This window comes from Gallus gallus, chromosome 2 (genome assembly GCF_016699485.2).
Source record: "Gallus gallus isolate bGalGal1 chromosome 2, bGalGal1.mat.broiler.GRCg7b, whole genome shotgun sequence".
Classification (NCBI taxonomy): Eukaryota; Metazoa; Chordata; class Aves; order Galliformes; family Phasianidae; genus Gallus; species Gallus gallus.
In genome coordinates this window covers 143,222,406-143,244,502 of record NC_052533.1, presented here as the reverse complement: position 1 = coordinate 143,244,502, position 22,097 = coordinate 143,222,406, and the positions used below count along the sequence as shown (strand labels likewise).

General features: G+C 37.2%; 1 protein-coding gene across 3 annotated transcripts in view; it reads left to right on the top strand.

Moving 5' to 3' along the window:
* FAM135B (family with sequence similarity 135 member B) overlaps positions 1-22,097 on the top strand; it is a 191,028-nt gene that overhangs the window by 124,580 nt on the left and 44,351 nt on the right. For all 3 annotated transcript variants that reach the window (XM_025148187.3, XM_040695874.2, XM_040695875.2), the window contains exons 6-7: positions 1,685-1,858; positions 10,864-10,990. In XM_025148187.3, the coding sequence (XP_025003955.1) occupies positions 1,685-1,858; positions 10,864-10,990 (301 nt within the window). The remainder of the gene's footprint in view (positions 1-1,684; positions 1,859-10,863; positions 10,991-22,097) is intronic.

Genomic DNA, 22,097 nt, shown 5'->3' with positions numbered 1-22,097 from the left:
TAATGCTGTAAAATACATTTCTCTAGGAATGAATTGCAGTTTAGGAGAATGTGTTTAGGCATGATCCCAGTCTATGTTTCATTCTCCTGACTTAGAAGTGATTTAGATACTGTGTTGATTGTGTACCAGAAGAGTTATTCTAGAATAGTCATAAGCAAAATTTAATTGAAAATTTTAATTTGTATTTTCTGAAAATGGAAGAACCCAATCCTAACTGTATTGCTTCTCTGTGGTTACTTTTCTTACTCCTTTTTATGACCTCCTGCAAAAAGTTTTTCACATCTGCTATCTAGAAAGATATTCCAAGTAGTGGTGTTCCCCAGGGGTCAGTACTGACTCTGATCTGGTTCAGTGTCTTTGTTGATGACCTGGATGAGGGGATAGAATGAACCCTCAGCAAATTTGCTGATGATACAAAGCTGGGAGGAGTAGCTGACATACCAGAAGGCTGTGCTACCATTCAGCAAAATCTAGACAGACTGAAGATTTGGGCAGAGGGGAACCTGATGAGATTCAATGAGGGCAAGAGTAGTACATTCCTGAGAAGGAATAATCACATCCATCAGTGCATGTTAGGGACTCACATACTGGAAAGCAGCTTTGAGGAAGGAGAAGGGCCAGGGTGTCCTGGTGGACAACAGGTTGGCCATGAGCCAGGAGTGTGCTTTTGTGGCCAAGAAGGCCATTGGTGTCCTGGGGTGCATTAAGAAGAGTGTGAGAGAGTTCAAAAAATATAGGGAACTTCTAGAAGGAGTCCAGTGGAGAGCCACAGAGATGATTAGGAGCCTGTAACCTCTCCCTTATGAGAAAAGGATGAGAGATATGGGAATGTTCAGCCTGGAGAAGAGAAGTCTCAGGGAGGATCTTATCAGTGCTTATAAATATCTACAGGGTAGGAGTCAAGTGGATGGGGACAGGCTCTTTTCAGTGGTGCTCAGCTTCAGAACAAAGAGCAATGGGCACAAACTGGAACACAGAAAGTTCCATATGGACATGAGGAAAAACTTTTTTACACTGAGGGTGAGAGAACACTGGAACAGGCTGCCCAGAGAGGCTATGAACTCTCCTGCTCTGGAGATATTCAAAACCTGTCTGGATACTTTCACATGTAACCTGCTATATGGAATCCACTTCAGCAGATGAGATGGATTATGGTCTCCAGAGGTCCCTTCCAAACCCTACAGTTCTGTGATTCTGTGATTCTGTGAGTATGTCCTGCTCTCTCTGAAATAGGACTGCTTTTAACTCTCACAGGTTGCCTGAGGAAAAATTGAGGAAAGATTATTGTTACATTAAAAACGACAATTAGTGATCTGTCCTGGCTTTGAACATTCAAATAAGCTGAGCACTTTTCTGCCTGCCTGTTACTTTTTATTAACACTTGATGAGTCCAGAACTAGCATATAGGTGAACAGCAAGGATAATCGCCAAGAGAAATTGGATCTGCATCATATATATTTCTCTTATGTACATCATGTTTGTGTTTGTTACATTTGTGGTTACACTAGGTAGATGTATAATACAAGATACTCATCAGTTATGTAAATCCTTTTGAAGCTGTGAATTTTACCAGGAAGTGATAAAAATTCAGCTCAAGACATCTCTCAGTCTGCTACCTGTAGCATGTTATAGGCTGTGACAACTCAAGCTTTCACTAATCTTTGTAAACCGCCTTCTTTTCTAGGCTGAGAGATGTTCCAGCCATCCCCATGATCAGCAGCCGTACACTGTGTCTTCACTTCCACCCCCAGAGAGGTCTGCACCACCATGTTCCTGTCATGTTTGACTATTTCCACCTGTCAGTGATATCCGTCACGGTGCATGCGTCACTGGTAGCATTACACCAGCCTCTGATCAGGTAAAAGACTCAGAAAAGTCTCTTGAAAAACAGAAGAGATTTCTCTTCTGAATACATTTCCTTACTGTATGGAAGAAACAGAGATTATAATTTGTTTTCAAGATTTTTAGACCTGGGCTGGTATTCTAGAGACTGGGGATTAGTTTCAGCCTCTGACATAAGCTCCTTCCCTTGGTGAAACACTATCTGACGAAAAACTAGAAAAGTCTGCAGAAATTTTGGAGAATTGATCTCTTTATTCTCCACCTGTAACACTAGTGAAATTTCTCTTCTTCTCCTTGCCTGTCTTTTCTCTCTAGTCCACAAGCACCTGAGAACATTAACATTTTTTTCACTTGCTTTGTAAAGCATTTAGGACAGTAAGTCTTTAATCTCATCTCTGGCTTCTGGGCATTAGCATAATCCATAAAAAGGCTGGAAGGAGGTATGCATGAATCAATACTTGATAAGCCTTCTGTTGAAGTTTTACCTTGCAGCATCATCTGACTCAATCGTGCAGCAGTATAACACTAGATGCCATGGTATGATTTGTGTTATCTGATTCATAATGACAAGAAAATAGTTCAGAACTTCTTCAAATAAAACAGGATTAGAGGTCAATATCCCCTACTATTTAGAGCAGGAGAGGAGAAGCAAATGTCTTTAAGGCAATTTACTTTCTGTCCAGCCTGGTCATCACAGGAGATAAGAGTGCTGAGAAGAAGAGAGCTCTTTGGGTTCTGGAACAAAAAGCAGTGTTCAGCACCGTTGAACTTTTTTATTCTAGCAGAGCCTTGCTGAGTCCCAATTGTCTATTGAGTTTGTCAAAGACTGTACAATGACCACTGTGTCAGAAAAAAAAAAAAGATGCTCCTCTAGGCTCTCTTTTTTTCTCAGGTTTCCTGTTTTGACTTGAAATGTCTTGTCTTGTGTTCTTCAGTTGTGCAAATGCATGGTGTGTACCTGGTGCCATACAATTATGATTATAAGGGGTTGAGCTGTGACAGTAATGTGAGTTGCATTAGCACATCAGACCAACAGATCTGTCTTTTCTTCCTCCACTGCGGTGCAGTTAACTGCTGTTATCTCCTCACTGTTACCTGTAGATATTTAAAATAGTGAATTAAATTGTATCAGACTACTCCTAACCGGATAATTTCGCTCAGATAATTTATCCATTGTTCTACTATACAAAAGAATGGAAGAGCCACAGTCATCAGGCTTTAATTACTGTTTTCAGTGCTTTGTTATCCTCTAATGAATGGGACTACAGAGAGTTGTTACTGCTATTAGGCATAAATCCCATAATAAGCAACTGTTCTATAGTCAGATTATTATAGCTTTTATAATATAATTTTGTGGACATTTATGAAATACACAATATTTTTACTTAATGTAATGGAATGGAGGTTTTGACAACACAATATAGTTTTGTTCACTTAAGCCAGTAAAATTGCTTTAAAGTGTGGTACTGAGGATTTGTCTTATTCTCGATAAATATTCAAAGTGTAAAAGTTCTTATATCATGCATTCTCTAAATATAAATCAGAGTGAATTCAACAGTATAAAAGAAATGTCAGCGTGAAACATTTTGAAACAAAACCAATCCAGTAAGACTTATTTCCTCTTCTCCCAGCTCAAAGCTTACTTGCTTAGCACTTGTCATTCGAGCTTAGTGAGACCATGGAACAAAAGGTTTAATTTTAAAAACACATTTTTATTTGCAACGCAACAGAAAGAACCTGAATGATTGGAAAGTCATTTTTGTCACATTATAGTAAAAATAAAACTGTTATATTGCCCGGGAAAAATATGAATGCTGCATTTTACTATGTTTTATTTTGCTGCCTTAAACTGTTCTATCATAATATTTTACGCATATAAACACTTTATTTCTACATGTATCTGTACTCTTATATCTATGACAACAAGGATTCTAGTTCGACATGCCCTGAAAAAAAAAAAAAAACCTCACATATTATGTGAAATTGAAATTTACTTCTATTTTGAAGTTATCCTAGAAAACAACTTTGCCTTAAATAGCTATCCACTCATATATTCCCTATGGGTTCAGCTTTTCATATGTTGTTAGATCTGTTGCCTAATTAGATACTCCTCCAAATCCTTCCCAGATGCATGTATTGAAATAGTAGAGAAAGCCGTAGGATTGATTCTGGCCTTTCCCTGCTGAGTAATGCTCACCAGCAAAAAAGTTCCTGCAGGTCAAACCTATTTTTTAGAAAGTGAACATTTTGATACCAATGTTTGTCCTGGTTAATAATTTCTTATACTGTAAATACTATTATTAGGTTTTATACTTTGAAGCCTTTATCTCTTATAGATCATAGATCTGAGAATAAGTGAAATTCTGGATTCAGTGATTGTTTGCAGGAGTCTGGATGGAAATTTTGTAACCCTGCTTTTCCCATAGGCATAACCTTTAGGTTTGTAATGGCGTGTTGGCAGCTGCTAATGGTTTTATGCATTTACTAATTGAGGTGGAAGCCTGGATCAGAAGGTGATGATGAAGGCTTCCAGCCAACTCAGATTGTCCAGCTATGTGGTGGATAGCCCATCCCTGGAGACATTCAACATCAGGCTGGATGGGATGACCAGGAGCATGGTGGGATGCTCATGTTCTTGAATCAGTTTCTCTTGTGGCTCCTTGGACAGCCTAATCCCTCTGAAACACTGCTACAGAACAGAAGGGAAGGGACAGGGAAACTTTGATTTGTCCTTACAGAGCACGGAGCCATAGCTTGATTAAAAATCCCCCCCCCCAAAAAATCCCCAAAGTCAGTTCCTCTGACTTTTCTAAAATGCACCCCGGAAGTGGTTGGGGAAGTTGGACCCTTTGAACTGTGTCCAAAATTTTGGATTTCCAGGCAGGAATGCTATAATAAGGAAGAACAAAGATGTGAGGTGCAGTGCCCTATATTGCCTTGACCTGAAACACTGCTTCCCTCATCTTTACCATTCCTACACCTAAACCCTTCTGCCAGGCACCATAGGGCTGGATCTCTGCTGCTGCAGGCCCCAAACTACTCACCTTCCCTCCAGGAAAGCAGTTGAAGAAGAAAGGTGAGCAAGTCCAGTTTTGGACTCCAATTTTCTACTTTCATTCTTACCAGTTTCATTTCTGGCCTCAATAACTGACTTCTCCTTTATCTCCCTCTCACTAGCTTCACAACTGGTCCAGTTCATAAGTAGAATGAGCAGCTAGCAGCCCAGCATCAGTAGCTGGTAAAGGTACTCTGATCCAGTTTAGTCCAGACTTCAATAAATATTTCTTCTTTTCCCAGTGGGGCACATCCATCTCTATGTCGTGCAGTTTAATAAGTCTTAGGCATGCTTCATGCTCAGTTTCTTTTCTACACTGGACTCTTTTAGGATACACACAGCAAGAAGCACGGTTATGTGCTTCGTTAATTCCAAAGACCTTTGGACCACTACTTCCCAAGAGGAGCTGGCAAACTCTGCTGTTTGTTAGAAAAAATACAACTTGTGAATAATCTCTGAAACAAGTACCAACATTCTGTAAGTGCTGAAACCAAAATCTGTATCCTGACGTTTAGTGCCCCGAGCTTGCTGCTGTGGGAATAAGAAGCAGAATCAAAGGAACATTGGGTATTTAAAGGTTTCAGCCCTGACCTAATTCAACTCAGCTCCACTGTACTGAGGAATCAGAACAGCCCTGGCTATCCTCGAGTAATTTTATCTTACCTTTTTATGTCCAGATATTGCCCTGTTCCTCAAAACCACCACCAGTGACATATCTGTGTGATGTACACACTACATACTATACCTTCCTGTACACCTTGAATCTGGGTGCTGGGTCAATTTTCCTACAATCCTGAGTGTAGCTGGCTCCTACTTATGGGCAGCTTATGTCTGAAACTGCCACAGAATTAATCCTGGGTAGCAAAGGTTATGACTTACTTTTCCTCTCCCTCATTTGCAAATGATGTAATCTGTAGAAAGCAAATTGAGTATTTATGTGGGAAAGAAATATTACTTCCATAAAATGTTTATTAAAAAAATGCTGTTCCATTTTTTTTTCCTCTAAGAATTCTTGAATAATTCTTAGATTACTCTATATATTTTCTTTTATTTATTGCTATTTGTTTTGTGTCTGCAATGGTGAACCTCTGTTTTGACATGCTATTCTCCTGACCTAGAAGCCAAGAAATCACATAAGAAAAAAACTATTTATGACTCTAATTAAAAACAAACAAACAAGCATTAATAATTGTTACCATCTGACTTTGTCTGATTTCAAATTTTATAGCAAGACAAGCTATGTTCAGGGCAACTTAACCAGTATTTTCCAGCAATCGGAATCACTACAGATTGCAATCCAGATTCCACTCTGACAATGATGTTTGCAATCTAGGGAGAAAATTTTTTTTAGAAATGCTATTTTAATAATTCTTAAGAGTCTTACTTGAGAAGTTTAAAGCATTTTACAGTCACTCATTATAATCTTAGTGAAAATCCTTGTGTAAGAGGGAGTCTAAGGGAACACAACCTGTAAATATCCACCTATTATTCTAAAAAAACCAGATACAGTAGTAATTTGTTGAGAGCTAAATTAATGTTCTGAGCTAAGATCATATGCATTGCATGTTTTCCTATCTGTGGGACGGAGAAAGAAGTTTGTGGTGAAATGCAAAGAGGTGCTGCCAGTGAAAAGTGTAAGAGTTTGATTATATTAAGTTATACTTTGGCATATCTTTATCTTTATGTATCTAGTTTTGAAATCAGTAATAGTTTGTGTATAAGGGAATGAGGGAAAAAGGTGGAGCAATTTCTTTGTAGAATCTGCCTAAATAGGAAGCAAGTTCCCATCCTGAACTTCCATTCTGTTACAGTCACAAGACTGTCATTTCTTGTAAAGGGAAATGTGAGGGTTTTGTTGTTGTTGTTGTTGTTTGATTTGATTTGTTTTACTTTGTATTTTTATAGTTTTACCTTTTCATATAATGCATGATCGTTTTTTGCAAATAAGATTCAGAGTCCAGTCTGTTATTGTTCTTCCCCAATTCTAATTAAAGCTACAACTTGTTTGTAGCTTACCAAAAAAAGGTTTTCATGTTGAAAAATGTGAATGAAAAAATTAAAAATATCACCTAATTATGTATCAGTTTACTGGAGGATGGAATATTTTATTTTATTAAAATATCCTCAAGCATTTATTCTGAATTACTTCAACACATCTGAATTAATATTTATCAATGACAATCTATTTCTTGTGCTAGGGAACTGTTATCTCATTTATATGTTAAATAATAGTCCACCAAAGATAAAAACTAAGGAATGACTACATAGTATGTTGTGCAGTACAAGAACCAGAAGGTGCCACATTCAATTCTGCAACAGCAGGTTGAAAATGAACAGAAAGTCTAGCACATATTACAATATGCAATTATTTCCACAAGATTCTGTACAGGCTAAAAGTATAAATCTGAAAGGCATGGACTCAAAGTCATGTAAAATAACCACGACTGCAGAAATAATTGCATAAATATAACCTCAGAGTCAGAAAGTTCTTGAATTTTGACTGCTAGTAGCCTACAGGTCACATCATAGGAAAATCTCAGCTTTTCAAGGATCGTTTATTACTGCACATGCCCATAGATGGCTACTGTAGGAACTATGAGACTCTTTGGATGCATGAAGATGTCTCATGATTAAAATAATGAAAAGAACAGTTCAACAACAGCCAATATAAATTGTTTATTTCACTGAAAATAGTAGTAATTCTGCACACAGGTTCCTGTTCTCTGGCAAGTATGTCTAAACTATTTTCACTTTTTCATCTTCTCTATGAATAAAAACTAATGTTAGCATACTGGATGAGGTGCTAAACATTGATGTTAGAACAATTCTACTAAACAGATATTTCAGAAGGGCACATAAATAACCAAGGCTCGAGATTCATACCAATGAGCATGGTTGCAGGCATAATGAAAAAAAAAATTCAGGAAACAGAATTTGACGTATCAAATTAATCTGATATTCCTATAAAACTTGTCCTCAAGTTTTTAGGGCACAGAACCCCATTTTCTGTCCAAACTCCCATTTTGAGGCCTCAAAGCCAGATGTAGAGGGCCTAAAGCTTCTTTTCAAGACCCACAACCTTTTTTTTTTCAGGGGCCAAATCCATCTTTTTCATTCCAAAACATACATTTTGAGGGTGCAACCCAACATTTAGAGTGTCCAGAGCCTCATTTCTGAGTCCACATCCTCATTTCATAACCCAAAATGTCATTCTAGGGTGGTGCAAAACCTTCTTTTTTTCAGTTCAAACCTCCATTTTGGAGGCCAAAAATGTCAGTTACATCTTCCTCAGGAGGGGAGCAGAGGGATAGATAGCACTGAGCTCTGCTCTCTGGTGACAACAACTGGACTCGAGGAAATGACATAGAGCTGTGTCAGGGGAGGCTCTGTTGGGAGTTAGGGAAAGGTTCTTCATCTGAGGGTGGTGGGCATGGAACAGGCAGTTGGGCTGATGGAGTTCAAGTAGTGTTTGGACAATGCTGTCAGATATAGGGTTTGATTTTTGAGTGGTCCTGTGCTGAGCTAGAGATTGGACTTGATGATCCTTGGTGGGTCCCTTCTAACTCAGAATATTCTGTTATTCTCTGATTCTATGATTACGTGCTTCAGAAGGCATTAGGGGAGCCTCAACAACTGGTAAGATATCCAGTTAAACTTTGCCTCAACAGTCAGATGACATTTTGGCAGGTTTCCCAAAAAAGGTTTCTGTTTTATAGTGCTATGTGAAGTCAATTTCCATAAAACCAGCAGATTAAAATCCCTTCTCAGCTGTAAAAGCAAAAGATAAATAAATAAAAAAGCATTAAAAAGTGCTTTTCTCTCCCTTAAAACCTCTGAAAGCTTTGCTAATATTCAAATGAGTTTTTCATGGGTAGGCGACATTTATTTAAGCTTCTCTCTGTTACCACAGCAATCATTTTTTTTTTTATTTCTGCTTCTTGAGCCTTTCCAACAGACCAGAGCACACATCACCATCCAATAACAGCTGAAATTATTCAGAGCACTGTTTATCTTTTGGCTCTTTGTAATTGCTTTATTTTATTTATTTATTTGTATCTTAAATGTAAGGAAAGACTTCCTGCTGCTTGGAAGCAGCAAGCTAGCAATTTGTTGGATTGCATCAATTAATATACATTAACAAGGCCAGATATATGCAAAGACTTTCTATACCATCCTCCCCCTCATGGATCGTTCTTTTTGCTAGTATATGCCTACTGTGGGATATACAAACACCAGCAGTTTAGAGTTAGAGAGGAAGTGGGGATTTGTGATTAACCTAAAAATTGTCAGTTTTCCTGATTTTACTTGAAATTTGTTTTCTATTGTTGCACATTACTGAGTTTTCCTGCACATCAGAACCTCATCTATTATATGGGTGATAACAAGTATTTCTACTCCTCTCTTTTGTCTTATCTTCTTAGCATAAACACTCTCTCCTCACTGGTAACAGTGGTAGGACGAGAGAACGAGTGCCAGGGGAGGTTCATTTGCATATTAGGAAATATTTCTTCTAAGAAAGAGTGGTGAGGCATTGGAACAGGCTGCCCAGGGAGTTGGTGGAGTCACCATCCCTGGAGATGTTCAAAAAAGGGGTAGATGTGGCACTGAGAGATGTAGTGAGCATGATGGGGATGAGTTGATGGTTGGACTAGATGATCTTAGAGATCCTTTCCAACCTTAATGATTCTATGATTCTATGATTCTTTAATTTCTGCTGTGTTTCTGTAATGCAGACAACACTCAAGCCTATCCTTAAAAACTGGATGAAGTGTAGAGATACATGAATTATGGCTGATCTGAACCGACATAGCCTCGTGATAAACACTGAATTAGGGGAATATGCTCAAATTGGAAAGTTTTGGCAGAGTAAATGGCATTGCCCTCTGGCCTTTGTTTCTTTCAGTTTATAGTTGAAAAATGTTTTTATAGTGCTGCCTCTCACAGGAGGTAATTTGGGATACCTGGGTGGGGAGCATCATTTGATGGTGAATTGTGATCCTAGTCTGAAAGCTGTAGCACAAACTCAGTGACATGACATCTGCACTGAGTATGATGGAATTTTTTTCTTCTGAGCAATTAATTATTTCAGTTCCACCTTTACCTGTGTGCTTTTTAAGATCACTTGTGGTTGCTTGCATTAGTATTTGGACTCAGATTTTTTTTTTCCTCAATGTATTCTCCGTGAGTAGCCTGATTTCTCTCCAAATCTTGATGTAGTTTATGTACAGCATGTACTAACAGTGTTTATCTCACCTAATTTTAGTTGTTTATGAGGCACTCATCCTTACCTCTCTTTATACTCTCTTCCACAATAACAACTAAGTGCTTTAGGAATGACCTCTTTGATAGGATCACTTCAGAAAGAGTTGACTCACACCCTGGATATGTCCATTCCTCTCCAGCCTACATCATTAGATTAGACATCTGGTCAGATTAATCCAAAGTTCCCTAGTTAAGCATCAGGACTCTGGTGGGTACAGTGCTGAACAGACTGCAGACATGGTTTTTCATTATTAAGAAATTCATCCTATAAGACAGGAAACATACACAATTCAAACAAGAAGAATGTTATGATTAACACCAGAAAAATGCTTCATGAATTAAGATGCAAGCTGATGAATAGTTGCATGAGAACATTATCTATGTGGATAAGGGAAAAGATTGTCCTGTTGAGATGTTAGGCTGGAAAAAGACATGTAAGGGAGCAGAGGAAGAACTGAAGGAAAAATAACATCCAACCCATTGGACTGAATGCCAAGAAAGAAGGCTCCATTCACACAGTTTTAGCTAGTACATATTGAACAATGTTCATTTAATAAGAGAAACATGGTGTCTGGACTTATGACATTGACTTGAAATAAATAGCCAAATAAATAAATACTGCAAGTATTTTCTTCACTGGGGAGGAAATGTCTCTTCTTTAACAAAACTGCTCTGATTATTTTTCTTATTTTTTCTTCATTTAGTTTTGCTCGTCCAGGGAAAGGTTCATGGCTTGGTAAAGGCAACCTGGATACAGGACCAGACCAATCCAGTATGTCTTTAGAAAATCTTGTGTTTGGAGCTGGCTACTGCAAACCCACTTCATCAGAGGTAAGAAGGGTGGACAATAATAGTTCACTTCTATTTGGTCACACAAAATGTTCATGTTGTATTGAAAAAATATACTCTGGTTTATGTCACTAATATACGGAGTTCTTTTGAAGAATACTTCATTTCTCTGTGAACTACCTGGCATTTGCATTCACAGCTACTGGGTGTTCAGACCACTCTCAGAAAAGTTCAGGAAGTATGGATATTCCCCTGATTGCCAATTAACTTTCAGGGTTGCGTTCATTTGACCAGATGTCTGCTTTAGGGTGAAATTAATTATTCAGTAAAAGATCCTTGTTTTCAGATCGTATATTTACCAACCAGAGGCCTTGAGTAATTACTAACAATGTTGTGATTAGCAGTAAGCCAAAGCTGGTGGCAAGAAGGAACTTGGAAGGGCTTGTGTCAGAAATATTGAGGAATGAGTACTGTGTGTGTGTTGTTGAAGGGGTGTTATGTACCTTGCCTTATTCAAGGCAGGTCCCATAATTAGTATATGCCTTTGATCTTGCTCTTTACTGTAGATGATGGATAGAGGTTGTTGTGCAGCTTTTAGAACAAAGTCATCTATTTGAAATAATGAATAATTGGATTTTGTTTGTTTGTTTGTTTAGCAGGAAAGTGCTAGCTTTGTAGTGTTTTTCTTGTTTGTTCGTTTGTTTTTGTCAAAATTATTTTGTCAAATCTAGAACCTCAACCTAGAACACTGGCATCATCTCACTGTTAGGAAACTAAATTCAAGGGCTCTGATTAAAATGCTGCCTTCAACTTCTCTCAAACTTTCTGTCAAAAGTATTTTCTTCAACCTAAATATTAATAATATACTAACCTCAGGCAGTTGGTGTAGGAGGAGAGCTGTCAGGGAATTAACACAAACTGAGAATGTTTGGCCTGAGGCTGCTGTTGAAGCTGTTGGGTCACTGTATGCTACTTGCAAACAAATTGACCTCTGCTTCTCTAGTAGACAGTCCCAACATACAAATTTAAATAACTGTTTATCTTTAAAAATTAATCCCTGTATGTCTTTACATCAGAAGAGAGAGGCTTACTGGAAGAATGGTTCCTACTTTTCATTATCCTCTAGACAAATCTCTGTTTTAAGATCAGTATAAAGACTAACTCCCATCTCCTATTTTTCATTTCATTTTCTGCAGAAAAATATCTGTTATTGCTTAGGAAACTTTATTTCCTTACCGAATATTTGCATCAGGTGCAAACCCTATTTTCTATCCACTTTGATTGACTAATCTTCTTTGATTACAGACCTTCTTTCCTTTTTTTTTTTTTTTTTTTTTTTAAAGGATTATTTATTACATGATTATTGTACTAGCAGGTGACCTATCAAGTACTCTGTCATGAATAGGCTTTAGCTCTCTGCTGTGCTGCAGGTCATCTGAGCATCAAACTGTTCAATTAGAAATATAATATTGCACACTCCACTTCTGCATGGCCAGGTGTGCATTTGCTTAGCTTGAGAAACCTATATAAGTCATGACATCTGTTCTTGATCTGAACATTTTAACTTAATAGACTGTGATGGGCTATGACTATGGATTTTGCATATGCTATACATGATTTATGATAATAAGTGAAGATTACTTCTCTTAGTGTAATGTAAAAAGTACAAATTACGAGCTAGGAAAGGAACTACTCTGAGGAGGTAAGCCTGGCACCAAGTGCGGGCCTTATGACTAGCTGCTGTTTTATGTTGAAGCTCATATAAAACCATAGCTAATTAAAGAATGAGTAGTAATATTTCTTGCAGTGCTGCAATGCTTTATTCTTAATAGAATTTATATCCCTTTAAAACTGTATAGATTCCCTTGAAGGCTGTTTGAATACAGTCATAAAAGATAACTTCATTTGGTCTATAGATGTGTCCAGCATTCAGGAATTATGCAATCACTTTCAGTGATCATGAAAATAGATCCTTATTAGACAAAAACCACAGACTTCTCTATTCCTCTTTATATATTCTTGGTTGGACATTGTCTGTTTTGTGTCCAAGTCAGTAATTTTTAGATACCTTAGCTCAAGACATACCACTACATTTTTTCTTTAGTTGTAAGGTACTGTGGTTTGATACAGTTAAAGTCTAGGCTATAACAAATAGTATATCTTGTCCTCTAAGACAGACAAGCACTTCACTGAGCAGCAGGGCATGGAAAAATCCCTGCTGTTATGAATAGTAAGGAGGCTTCAGAGAATTCTTTTTTATGGCATACAGTGCAGGAAAACTGTTTTGGTTTTCATGTTTTGTTTTGTTTTGTTTTCATCTCCATAATCAGTTCTGCTGATTATGTGCATTTCTGTGTTGTCCTTGATCTGAGGAGTCTCTGGCTCTACAACCTTAAGAGGCATCTGCTGGCCAAATGTCTTCTCTCTGATGCTTATTGAAGAGAACTGAATCTGCTGGTTCAGTTCTCTGACATCCTGTGAACAATGGGGATTTTCCAGCGTTTGAGGTCTATCTCCTGTCAGTAAACAAAAAAGAGCTTTCCCCTCTACCATTTGCAGCACAATTAATATTCAAGAATACTTCCATGTGAGTGGAAGTTTGTAATGGGTAAGAGTTCTAAATCATTCTTATTGCACCTTCTTCCTCAAGACTAGGAGCTGTGTAGTTTAAAACCTTGGCAAGTGGGTACTTCAGTATCTCTGAAGCACTTATTAACTCAATAATGTATCCAATTTCATAGGCTTCATAAATTCTCCACTATTGTAAAGCAGACTTGCTCACAAAAGTCAGTTTTCTCCTCATTAGTGTTATCATACTCAGTAGATGACTAGAGATATGGTTCAGACAAGATATGAACATTTAGCTTCAGTAGCAGCTGGATTTACATCAGTGCTGAGCTCTAAGAAAAGCTAGAATTGTTCTAAAAATCTGATGTCATGCCTCCAAGTACCCCCTGAATATGAAGTAGATGGTTCTTATCTTGATATATCATCTCTAGGTCATACAACCAGTTTTATCTTTTTGTTCCTCATGAAACTCAATTTTACTCAATTTGCTTTTCTTTAATAAAAGTACACATTACTAGCTTCATTTCCAAGGAAGGTTCATATCTATCATCAGCTCCTCTCACCATTTACTATGTTAATCTTTTGCATTCGCACTGCTGAGGTACTACTGCTTTGTGATAGATCCTGAAGGCTCCTCATTCTGCACTTCTGACTTACCCATGTGGAGGTTAATTAAATGCCAGCAGCTCCGGACTGTACCTGTGTGACTTCCCTAGCTCTCCACAAGTGACTTCCAAACGCCACTGACAGTATCCTCCTCTCTCATCTCAGCAAAAAAGTTATAATAATTGAACCTCTCTAAGCCTTGGTATTTTATTATTATTATTATTATTATTATTATTATTATTATTATTATTATTATTATTATTTTTAAGCTTTCCACTCTTGTCCTACCTGGGAAACAGGGATCTTCCCTTCCTCCATCCCTTTGTCCGCATCTCTCTAATATTTTCTCTCTACCTGTACACAGGGAGTTTCTTGAACCATGACGGAGTGTAGGACAAAGTGATTTTATTTTAATTCTGTGCCATGCTTTTCCTTTCAAGAAAACTTATGACACCAAGGCTATTTCTTGTTGATTAGTGCCTTTTGCTGTTAGATAAACATGAAAGACTATGCTTTCCTGGCCAAAAAATCAGTAGAGAATAATCTGCAAAATAAGAAAACGTACTACTACTTTCTAAGGATCTCTTCAACTTATAAACTATGCTCAGATGGTATATAAATATCAGAGGGGATTAACAATATTCAAAAGGACTTGGGAGATTGTGTGGCATAAAGCAGACCCATGAACTGTGTGTGGCTGGTTTCTCTCAGGGCATCTCAGTTCTCAGTGGTGACTGGTAAATTGTTTCTTCCCACGTTTAGGGTGTTGTTTTGGATGTTTGGACATCTCAGAACATCACACAGACTCATGCTTTCATGTGATCTGAGCAGCCATAAAAACTAGACATCTGCATGTCTCTATATATAAAATCTGCAGATATATAAAATATCTGCAGATACTACATCTACAAAAGAATAAAAATAAAATGTTCCTTGCAGGACTGAAAATTATCTGGACTAAAAACTGAAAACTAAATTGGCACTCACACCTCTGCAATTTTATACCTTACTCTCCACCACACACCTCTTCCATATTCACTGCTGTCAGGATGTTTTTATGACTTTGTAATATTGTGCATCACATGCCTGCTGTGTTATAATCAAGACATAATGCAGGTTATTAATAAGCTGTACTCACAGTAATCTTATTTTCATTTGGCTAGCAGTTGCACTGCAGATAAGTTGACTTGTAGGTAATCAAATTGATTAATCACATGATTTCCCACTAATAAGGCATCAGTGTCTGATGAGAAGTGTTCTTCCCCGTCTAGCATTGATGTAGCTATCCCAGAAGACTTAAAGTTTATGTCTGGATTAATACAGGAACTAGGAGTGTCATTTATATAAGATTACAGAGTTCTTTCCCACAGTAAGTATTTGCTAATACTTTCTTCTTCCTAGCAATATATGAAAAAATGAGGTTTAGTTCAGTATAACAGCAGAAACCAAACACCAAACCCCATGCTTTTACGTCACACAGAAGTCGTTTGCAATTTGTTCTTATATTCTTCTACTTGGTGCTATTAAACCACTACATATCACTCTTTCAGATCAAGGTGGGTTATCACCAGAGAATAACCCACATAAGATCCATCATGGGAATTGCAGTGTGTCCTGAAAGCTCAGTTTATTTTCAAGAAGAGGAATATATATCTTATACTTTCCATTCCTTCCGTGCATAGGAACTATATTGTAGATTTTCCTTTTACAGATTTCTATATTTTTTTCTGCTTAGCAACCATCTTTCTAGCTTGTTTTCCTTGCTCCTTTTCTTGGGGCATCATAAAATGATATGAGAAAGACATAGAAAGGAAAAAAGAGAAGGAAGAAAATGGAAGGGAAGGAACATCTCTCATGCTTAAGCATGCATTTTTAATGGATAGTTTTAAAGGATTGGGACTCTTCAGTGTCTTGCTTATGCAAATGGGGATTAGTTGTGACTGGGACTCCAGCAGATGTCCAGTACATAATTTTTCTAAAATAGCAAGAGAACTGGTATACTGTTCCTTGTAAGGTATAATGACAAGTATCTTTAATCAGTGTGCTCAGGGCACCATTTATGATAATCACTGATGAAGTCTTTAATCTTTAGGTGCCTGAAGATTAATGGTTGATCTTTAGAAAGAACTGTAAATGATTTCATAGCTCTAGCAGAAAGCATGCTAACTAATAATGCAATGCTAACTGGTTTCTTTAATCATTGACATATTTCTTTTTTATGGCTCTTAGTTTTTGACTTGACATATGCAGAGTACAGCAAAGTAATGATCTGCATTTTGAGTTCAAAACTGGGAATAAATTGGCATTGGGTATAAAACGCGTTGAAAAATTTAGCAATATACTCATTTTGGTTTCACTGTCATTAAATAATCTGAAGATTCCTGGAAAACTGTAGGCAGAGTGGCGATGGAGTCTTCTGGAGAGAATCCTTAGGAATTGCTCACATTTGGTTCCTTTCTGAAAATCAATGGAGTTTTCATACAAGTTCCAATTTTTATACTTTCGTTTTTTACTGTTTTTCTACAATATGTATGTATTGTAAAAAATAAGTAAATGAATAAAAAATGCTACAATCTGTTTACAAATATCCCTGTTTCTCTACATATGTCTGTGAAAGTCAATCACACCTTGACTTGTGCAACTGAAATAATTGTTTATACAACTAATTTAGGGTGATTGTGAGAAAAGTCATAAAAGTCATACTCCTCACATAGAACTTACTTCTCTTTTGTAGCTATCATTAAAGTTATATCCTGATTCAATTAATTGTCTACCATCACTATAATTTATTATTTTGGGGCTGAAATCCACTGACATGACGTGTACTGTTATTTATTTCACTGATATTTTTTCAGTTAAAACTTTCCCTTTCTAGAGATTGCAGCATTGATTTTTGAGGAAGCTTACAGAAGAGAGATTGGGACAGATATTTCTTTCTGTCTGTCTTTGAATGGAGTGCAGAAGCAGCAGAAAAGTCCTTTCTACTCTTCGTTTTGGGATGTGGACTTGGTTGCTCCATTCCTTTGGTCAAGCACTCTATGATTCAATTTGTCTTTCTTCTCAGTATTTTTCCCAGTGGTTCTTTGTTGAAAAATTATCTTTGTATGCCCTAAAGAACACTGCAATAATTTCCACTGTCTGATGGTGAGAGAGTTCTTGAAAGGAGACCGAATCAAGTCTCATAGCTTCTGAGCTGATGGCGTTTCCAACAGTAGCACAGATGCCAACAACAGTACAGCTGAGATCCATCATCTAGAGGGAAACTCTTTGCTGTTGGCAAGAGTTCCAGACAGCAGTTCAGGGACTGGGGAATGAGAAGAGAGATTCTCTCTTTTTCCAACCACTTTGTTATATTTTGTGGAAACAAATCTTCAAGTGACAACAAAAGCTTGTACCTCTGTTCAAAGCCAGCATGCCACTCATAATGACCTACAAATAGTTTCACAGCAAATATGATTTATAAGTTCTGGTGCAGTGCTTGAGAGGACTTAGAAATGCAGTCCCCACAGCATCAGCTTATGTACAGGAACTGTTTCTGCTCCAGTATCTTACAAGTTATCTGAGTATCTGACAACTTTTAAGAATCTGATGAACAGAAAGGAATGGACTGAGTGAAAAGAGATGGGTCAGTGATTCTCAAGTCTTTCCAGTAATAGAAGTTGTCAAAGTTTTAGTCAGTATACAAACAGTGTTTTTAGACCTTCATGGACAAAATAAGAAAAATTCTAGAAGTGCTTTAATACAAGAATCAAATTCCCGAAGTTGGCCTTACTTAACCCTATGTGTACTGAATGTACTGGATTGTTTTTACAGATGGAAAGCAAACAAACAAACAAACAAACAAACAAAACAGTTGTTGTGTAGAATTAGGTAATGCTTGAAGGAAGGAAGGGCAAAAAAGTTGGAGGAAAAGACTTGAAATCAGAACTGCTCTATTTGCAACCCATCCCACTTAGCTTAGTGTTGAGTTCAATTTCTTTTTCCAAGCCTATCTGAATCAAAGTGGCTTTAGAGAAAGCCTTTATCACTTATTTACACTAAATGATCTGATGACAAAAGCTAGTTGAGTTGAATACAGCTGATAGGTACATTTGGAAATGTGTCTTGGACATTTATGTTCCTCCTACTTAATGTTCCTGATAACTTGAAAGAAATGCTTCAGCCAGTAAATCTGTTACTACCTTGGTTACAATTACTATTGTGACAGTAGTGATTGCATTTCAGTTGTCTGATCTCCACGATGACACGTGGGTATGCCAGGCTCAATACCACTTACCTATTTTGTAAATGCTAATTCCGTAATTCAGCAGGAGGGTTTTCAAGAGGCAACACAACTAGCATCACGCCAAGAATTCTTAACTTCCTGTAGTAGGCTTGTAACAAAAAACTTTTCAGCTTCTAAGAATTGGCCTGAAACAAGGTGAAAATAAAAGTTGCTTTGTCAGTGTGGATTCTGTAGATCTGGGACACTGGGTTGAAGTGGGATAAGCAGGATGCAGACAACAGGGGAAAATGAAAGGTGTAAAAGCGCAATATGTCATTACAGGGTACACTTAAAAAAATAAAATAAAAAAAATCCATAGCTTCAGGTCTTTGCATAACTGAGATATGTGTGTGAATTCATTCATTCAGGTAGTGAGACATATGAGTATCTGAGTGAGAATCTACATCTAGAGGTTTTTCTAGGGTAAGCTCAGTGTGTTTACTACGCATATAAGCTTACAGTATTTCCATGACTGGCATAAACCTTCTTTCCAAACTCTTTCAGTGAGAAAGAGAAGGCCATAGGGTAAGTGGAGACATGATGTGTCTGTTCTCTGATGTCCCAAATGAAAAATCAGGACCATCTCACAGACTGTGTTACGTCTTGGAGCAATCTGTGATTCCCACTGGAGTCAGATCTACCTGACAGTGCCAGACAGAGTTGCCTGAGGCAAGAGTGAAAGCCTAAATGGGACAGAGGGGTTCCTTCAAAGCAGTGTTGAGTAATGTTCCTGCTCTACCTATTGTGCCTTTCTTGTTAACAAATATGGTTTGACCCTCCAGAACTGTCAGCCAATCTCCCCTTTCTCTTCTACTAAACTGCCTGGAAATATTTCATTTAAAATATAAAACGATGGCCTGCAGAATAAATGGTAAGCGACTCATGGATCATGAAATTTGATTGTCTTAGAGGGCAGATGACTTCAGGACTGGAATATGTACTATGCATAATATAGGGGGTATCTGCTGGCCTAGGAAAATGACCCTTTGAAAATTCAATACTTATGCAAATTTATACAGCTCCAATTATTCAAAAATTCCCTGTTTTGTTACAGGGAATTATAGTAAATTGGCATAATTGTCTTTAAGTAACATACCCAGGAAAGTTTCTGATTAGCCATTACTTCTGTTTCAACGATAACAGAAATTGTGGATTTCTGAAGTGATAAAAACGGCTGTGTATTGTTTTATAATTGTATTTGTAATTTGATGTATGTGCATATGCATGTAAAAGAGGTATAAATGATTCATTGCCTGAATATGTCAGAAGTGAGGACTTCAAGAATGCAGCATAATGACAGCATTAAGCACTGAGTTGTTTCTTGCCTTAGAAACCACATCCCCCAAGTGTCAAAGAAAACAGATCAGCCATACAGCACATAGTCTGGAGTAGAGCATTTCTTCTGTAGACTGTTTGCAAGAGGGAAAGGATTAGTAACCAGAGCCACTAATGATTCTTTTGTTGTGTGATTGGTTGAAATAAAGTGTTACTTCAGAAAGAGCAGGTTCTGAAACACTGCTGTGAGAAAAATCCAATAGAACTCATTTGGTCGCTTAGAAAACTTGAATTATGTGAGTGATAGAACTCTGAGCCACATAATTTTCTTCAGCAATATAGCTGAGAAAGGAATGGAAACTGATTTACAGCAAACTTGTGAGTAGTATTTTGCAAAAGAGTTTCTGTTCATTGTTTTCACTATATAAGGATGGGCAAAATTCATTTAAGCTGAAAAAATAACTAATAAAAGGATTCTTTTTTTTTTTCTTCCAATTTTATAGACCATAAGAAATTCAGAATAACATATTGCTGGAAGGTGCTTCTGTGAACTTAGTAGAATTTTCTACAATTGAGAAAAATGACAGTGCTGTGAGTTCCTACAGGCATTCTTTGGGCATTTTGAGACTTTGCCCAAAGGCATGCAATTTCAGAAACTATCAGGGCTTAGATTTGGGTTTTCTTTTCTTGGCTTACAACTGTATTGCATTTATTTAACCTTTGACTACACTTGGTTCCAAAACAGACGTGTTGAACTTCAGTTCTGTTCCCGTTTGACAGAGCATATACAAAACAGTAGATTTTCTATGCATCTTTGAGGGAAGTTGATTGTGAACCAAACAGAAAGAAGTGGGTATGCAAGAACATTTGCAAATAATAATAAAAAGTAATAATGCTATCAATAGAGTCTTGACTGCTTCCCACCTGCTTATGACTCACAGGAACTTATTTGGTAACTGTGGTTGTATAGCACACTTGAAAGAAACAATAAAACAAAAAATCTGCCTTAGTAACAAAATGTTAGAATGCTTAAAAAAAATGAACCCATAAAAGTTCAAGTAATTCGTCACTGACAAATGACAAGTAGATATTTCCTCCCGCCATGTATTGACAGCACTTCTAGTGTTAGAAGTTTCCAAGTTTAAGAAGAGGTCAGTAGTGTTATGATTGTTCTCATTTTTTATCTCCATTTGTGAAGAAGCTAATTAGCTTGCATGCAGAAACTTCTCTGATTATAGAGATCTCCACACTGAATTCTGGACAAGTCTCTCAAGTAAATAGATTTGCATGGGTGCGGGTGGCTCCATCTGCCTTCTCTCCTCTAAGACTCAAAGTTTGATTTGGGACTGGATACTAAAAGGTCCCAGTGAGAAGCAATTTTCAGGTAATAGCCATTGTAAAATTATTTCAAAGGCCAAGTAGGTGGGAGTAAGGGAAAAAATCAAATTGATTGCTACAGGTGGACTTCTTTAATGAGAGCAATGAGTTGATCTTATGCTTAATGCTGGGTTAATGATGTTAAGGATTATACAGCACCTTAAAGGTAGAAATCATAAAATGCTTTAATACCATGACACTCAATTTTGAGACAGTTTTAGTAACCATTTCAGAATGACAAAAGAGGAACTAAATTTCAGAAAACCCAAATGGAGTAGCAGTGGGGCCATCTCAGAACTAGATGACATGCAAAAAAATTCATGGCAGCATAATAGTTTCTTTATATGTTGCGTCCCATTATTATAAGATTTTCTTAACAAGTGGGAGAGCCCAAATTCTGTGGTCAGAGATAGGAAAGGATGATAGAGTCACTGAGTTCAGTCCACTACATTGGTGGGAAACAGGGAAATAAACATTTATTTCAGTATGTTGAAATATATTTTCCATCAGAACACCCTCTCTGCATCCTGCTGTTTACTGATTCCCAGCTTAAAAATTGCTATGGCACATGGTAATTTGTCTAGCTTTATGACACTGAGGAGTTTAAGGTATGCTTTAATTAATATCTTTATTTTGTTAAGAGGGTATATGAGGTCAGTTATGGTGCTTAGCTGACAAGTGTTAGCTTGTTATGTCACAGTAATATGATACATTGCAATCATTATTAAAATTGACATTGGAAAGAAAGAAAAGTTCATTTCATTTCACTATGAACAAAGAAATAATTTCTTTCTGAGTTGACTTAACATGTTCTTTTTTCCCAGATTGAGCCTCAAACAGTAAAATCAAGTATTCCCACAAATCTCATGAACAGAGATTTGGGCCTGAAGTCACTCTCTCTGTATCAGTGACTGGCAGTATTTAATAGAGCCTGGCATTTCTAAATAGGAATCTGTGGTCCTCACTATTTCTTTTATTAAGTAAAGAGCATTTCAGAATGAACGTTTGGTCAAACTCTGTGCATCAGAAAGCAACACTGAGACTATTTCTGTAATGCAT